The 5,325-nt window shown below is 48.5% G+C and overlaps 1 protein-coding gene across 1 annotated transcript in view; it reads right to left on the bottom strand.

The window, feature by feature from the left end:
• The window catches only part of IGF2BP2 (insulin like growth factor 2 mRNA binding protein 2), a 22,998-nt gene extending 17,673 nt beyond the window's left edge, over positions 1-5,325 (bottom strand). The window contains exons 1-2 of the mRNA XM_068201175.1: positions 5,005-5,325; positions 4,472-4,532 (exon numbers count right to left, since the gene is read on the bottom strand). Coding sequence (XP_068057276.1) covers positions 4,472-4,532; positions 5,005-5,194 — 251 coding nt within the window. The 5' untranslated portion in view covers positions 5,195-5,325. The remainder of the gene's footprint in view (positions 1-4,471; positions 4,533-5,004) is intronic.

Below are 5,325 nucleotides of genomic sequence, written 5' to 3'. Positions count from 1 at the left end.
AAAGAAAGGAAAGAAAGGAAGAAAGGAAGAAAGGAAGAAAGGAAGAAAGGAAGAAAGGAAGAAAGGAAGAAAGGAAGAAAGGAAAGGAAGAAAGGAAGGAAGAAAGAAGAAGAAAGGAAGAAAGAAGAAGAAAGAAAGGAAGAAAGGAAGAAAGAAGAAAGAAGAAAGAAAGAAAGAAAGAAAGAAAGAAAGAAAGAAAGAAAGAAAGAAAGAAAGAAAGAAAGAAGAAAGAAAGAAAGAAAGAAAGAAAGAAAGAAAGAAAGAAAGAAAGAAAGAAAGAAAGAAAGAAAGAAAGAAAGAAAGAAAGAAAGAAAGAAAGAAAGAAAGAAAGAAAGAAAGAAAGAAAGAAAGAAAGAAAGAAAGAAAGAAAGAAAAAAAGAAAAAAACGGGGGGGAAAGGGGGCATGAAGGGAAAAACAAGAGGGAAAAGAAGAGGGGGGAAAGGGGGAAAAGAAAGGCAGATAAAAAGAAAAAAAGAAAGGGGAAAAGAAAGGGGGAGAAAAGAAGGGAGGGAATAGGGGAAAGAAGAGGGGAGGAAGAAATGGGAAGAAAATAACGAGGGGGAAGAAGAAAGAAAGAGGTGGAAAAAGAGTGGGGGAAGAATGGGGGGAAAAAGAAGGGGGAAAAATAAATCAGGGAAAGGAAATGGGAAAAAAAAAACAAGGGAAAGAAGGGATAAAATATTAATGGAAGCAAAGAGCCACAAGGAAAGGAATCTTAAGAAAACAAAAACTCAAAGACCATCAACTCCCAGTTCACCCACACCTGCAAAATATAATAAAATAAAATAAAATAAAATAAAATAAAATAAAATAAAATAAGCACTGGCATCACCCCTGTCCAGAGCTAGCACTGGAGTCTGGGAAAGGATCAGTTCCAAGGGGATCCTCCTGGCCAGCTCCATTGGGAACAGCATCCCAGACCTATGGGAAACTGGGCACACATCCAGTGGGCAGCAGGAGGGGGGTTTCCCATCCTGGATGTGACCAACATTGCCCTGGCAACTACATATGTATGTCTATATATAAATATATATATATATATATAAAGTCTCTCTTTGTACATAAATATGTCCTTTAAAATTTTATATATTATATAGGAATCTTTTGTGTATTTTATGCAATTTAATATCTTTATATGAATGTTTCATATAAACATACATAAATACAGAATCATAGAATAGTTTGGGTTTGAACTTTAGTGCTCATCTAGTCCATATATATCATAGAAAAATATGTACTGGAAGTATATTTTTATACTTATAAAATATATATATGTACCTTTTATATAGTGTCTTTAAACATGTAATATCTTTTATTTATATCTACAAAAAAGATACCAAACACTTTAAACACACCACTATACATTATTAATTTGTATCAATATGTAACATATTAAAAGTTTTAAAATGTAGCTATTTAAGGATACAGGATTAGGACTGAGAGCAGCCTCACTTCCAGCACCCCAAATTCAATTTTCAGCTCCCTGTGAGCATTTCCAGACACACGTGGGGAGGTTCCAGGGGCTTTTCCTGCCAAAGCAACGGGAATTCCTCTCTGCTAATTAAGCAGCTCACTCACGACAAGCAATTATTGATAAGGAAAGCAAAGATGGGGTGTCCAGTGGAAGAACAAAGAGCTTGGATATTTATCCCAAGCTTTAACATCACCAAAATTTCTGGGTTGAAAAACACAGGGAAATAAGTAAATAACCAATAAAGCAAAACCACACGGAAATGAGAATTGAATTGATGCTCAAAAGAGAATTATTTAAGGGTAATTCTTTTTGAAAGAGGAGAAAGTGCCATAAAATCACCCCCAGCAGAGCCACTCGGGCAGGCACAGGCACCGCTCCCCCTCCAGCCACCTTTATCTGGGACAAAACCACCCGAGGTTTAGACATAATAAGGTATTTGTATATAATCATTTAATATTACAGTGATTGCCAGGCTCCCCTCACTGCTCTTCACATCTCCCTCGTGATTTCCTTTCTCATTTCTGACAATTATGGCACAAGCAGAAATTAAAAGGCACCTTCACAACCAAAACCCCCCAAATTTGGCTGGTTTGGGGACAATAACTGGAGCTCTGCTACTTCTTAAACTCCTCATATTAATATAATTCTTGAATAAAAGTCAGCACTGGGTTAGCTGAGTTTTACTTCCCATTTTTCACGTTTTTATTTTTCTAAAATGCTCTTTCTTTATAAAACTTTATTTGCTCTTTCTTCTCTATCTTTCCATTAACATGATTTTTTAAGATTTTAGGAATACACAACCAATCTTTAAGGGGGAAGATGCTGTTGCTTTCCCCACAGCCACGCTCCAAAAGCAAAATACTCTTGGAGTGGGATTGCTTCAAGCAAATAAAAGTATTCCCTCCTCCTGCTGAGTTTAAAATCAATTTTAAAAGAATTTAAAAATTGAAAATGTTGTTTAAAATATAAAGTGATTTTTTTTCTCTAATTCCCCAAAGCATAATCCAACATATACAAGGGTAAAAAAAAAAAATTGTGAGGCTGTTGGATACTTCCTACAGGAGCCCAGACCATTGGGATGGCAGCAGAAGGGCTGATTTTAAAACCCGTGGGAGGTGAATCGATGGGCTGGGCAGGATTCAGGCTCCTTCCCACCACTGTCACATTTAATTCCTGCCTTCGGAGAAACAGAAACAACCCCTCTGCCAGCACCTCCCCTCGAGGAATTCCCTTCCCTACTTCCCATGGCCAGATGTCCCAGGGGTTTTCCAGCCAGTTCCTTATCCAAATGTATTTATATGTATATAAATCTACTGATGGCATAGATCTGTATGAGATTTTAATGTAAAAATTAAGCATTCCAGGTGAAGTCGGGCACGGAGGGAAGTGCCGGGCATCGGCACCTCCTCACATCCCCGTGACGCAGGAATGCCAAGGGATGAGAGCCAGCCCAGCTCAGGTTCTCCAAACCAATAACCCCAAATTCATTTCAGCAACTGGGGCATTTTTACCATTTCAACTCCCTGAAATATCAGCATCTCTCCAGGACTTGACCACGACCATAAAAACTGGAGTTTCTACAAATTTAAAGAGGGAGGGGGGGAATAAACACGACCACGTGAGGCTCTGTCCCCTGCCAAAAATCACATTACAAAAATAAAATCTATAATCTACCGAGTCAAGGCACAGCCCCCCAAACTGGGGATATTAATATAAAATAGCAGGGTATATTTTTTGAGCTGGGCATGAAAAGACACCAGTTTAAATTACATCTCAATAATCGGAAGAAACTTGGGAATAGAAAACTTGGAGCCGGCTGAACACAGAGCGATGTAAAATAAATCAGTATTTATCTCTAGGCCAGTTAAATGGCTTTTTTCTAATTTTAAAACTTGGGAGGAAAAGCAGGCGCACCCCAGCCCCGACGGAGAATTTAAAGATGAATTCCTTGTTTACATCCCCTGCTACATGGTAAAGGTCGAGCCCTGGCTCCGTACTATCGCCCCAAACTCCCAATTTCTGGCTCCATCCCTCTTCCAAAGTCACCGCCAGCCCAACCTGAGGCTGCTGCAGAGGTTTAGCTCGGAAATACCACACCTGGGGATGTCTGGGGGGCTCGTTTTGATGGGTTTTTGAAGGTAGGGAGCGTGCGATCCCTGCTGAAGACGAAATCCCACTCCGGCACACGTGATGCCGGGCACGAGCCATTCCCCCCCCGTAAGCCTCAATTACACAACAGCATTTCCAACCCCCCCGTCATTTCCAAATTAATACCCCAGCAGCAATCCCGGGCCAAATCCGTACCCCACCTCCCGGCCCAGGCCAAGCCTCCGCGCCAAGCGGCGCCAAATTACCCGCCCGGAGCAGCCGTGGGGTTTTTTTGTTCCCTTTTATCCCGACACATGACGGGGGGGAATAAACCTCGGCATGAGGCTACGCCACACGGTCCCGGGGTTTGTTTTCCCTGCGGAACGCGTGTGCCCATCAGCCCGGCCTCGGGCACCTGATGGAAATGAGAGGGCGCGCTCGCCGCGATGCATTACATAGGAAACGCCTCGGGTTTTGGGGTTCTCCGGCTGGATAAAGGGGGGATGAGGTGTTTGGAGAGGCAAAATTGATTAATTACCGACTAAAAATAATGAGCCTAAGGGTGCGGGTGGCTGCGCTGCTGGGAAAAGCTCCGTCCACGCCGCGGAAAGTGGGAGGAAAGGGATTTTCTCGTGTTTTCCTGCTAAATAAGCGGCTGTTTTCCCCGGGAGCGGTGGGGAGCGTGGGGTGAGGGGGCATCACGAGGGTGCCCACCCGTGGGAACGCGGCCGTGGGCCGGTAGCTCTTTCCCCCCCCGCGCCGCGCTCCGGAGCGAAAGTAAAACCGACGGGGCTCCCCCGCCCCCCCCGTCCCCCGCAACCCAGCTCCGGAGCGCCCGGCGCGCCCCCCGTCCCGCTGCGATGGAGACAGGCATCGGGGGGACTCCGGGGGTGACGGCGCGGGGTTACCTGAGCTTTTTGGGCACGGAATAATCCACTTCCATCACTTTGCCGTGCAGCTCCACTTTCCCTGCGGAGACAGCGGGGCGCTCAGCATCCCCCCGGGATGGGGCAGAGCAGCATCCCCCCACCAAATCCCGTCCCACCCCATCCCACCCCATCGGATCCCACCGCATCCCAACCCCCCGGCCCTCCTGGGCTGTCCCCGCGCCCCCCGCACCCCCCGGCCCCCCGGCCCCCCCCGCTCGGCGCCCCCGGGGAGTTGGGGTTGGGCACCTCGTAATCGGGTCCCCGGGGGGCCGCGGGGGGCGGCGGGGCGGCGGGGCGGGGGGCGCCGGGTCCCGGGGGCTCCCAATAAAATCGGAGAAAAAAATCAGCGAAAAATAGAGGCGAGGTCGGGAAGAGCCGGGGCGGGAGGAGGGAGGGAAGGAGGGAAAGGAGGGAGGGAAGGGGGGACCGGGAGATGCCCGGGGAGGGGGCGGCGGGGGGGGTGATGAGGGGGTCGCGGGGGGGATGCGGGGGGCGCGGGGGGGGTCGCTCACCCGAGAGGGTCTCGATGGCCCGGATGGCCCAGTTTTGGTCCGGGTAGTCCACGAAGGCGTAGCCGGACTTGAGGAGGACCTGGCCGGGCAGGGGCAGCTGCCGCTCCCCGAAGAGCTGCCGGAGGTCCTGGGCGGTGGCGGCGGGGCTGAGGTTGCCGATGTACAGCTGGTTCATCCTCCGGCGCCTCATCGGGAGCCCCCCGGGCTCCTCCCCGGGAGCCCCCCCGGCTCCTCCCCTCCCGGGAGCGGGACGGACGCGGGCTCGGGAGGGTCCCGCTCTGCGCCACCGGCCCCGGCCCGGCGGAGCCTCCGACAGCGGCG

Source organism: Anomalospiza imberbis, chromosome 10 (assembly GCF_031753505.1).
Source record: "Anomalospiza imberbis isolate Cuckoo-Finch-1a 21T00152 chromosome 10, ASM3175350v1, whole genome shotgun sequence".
NCBI lineage: Eukaryota > Metazoa > Chordata > Aves > Passeriformes > Viduidae > Anomalospiza > Anomalospiza imberbis.
The sequence above is the reverse complement of the archived record's forward strand: the minus strand, read 5'-3'. Positions and strand labels throughout refer to the sequence as shown.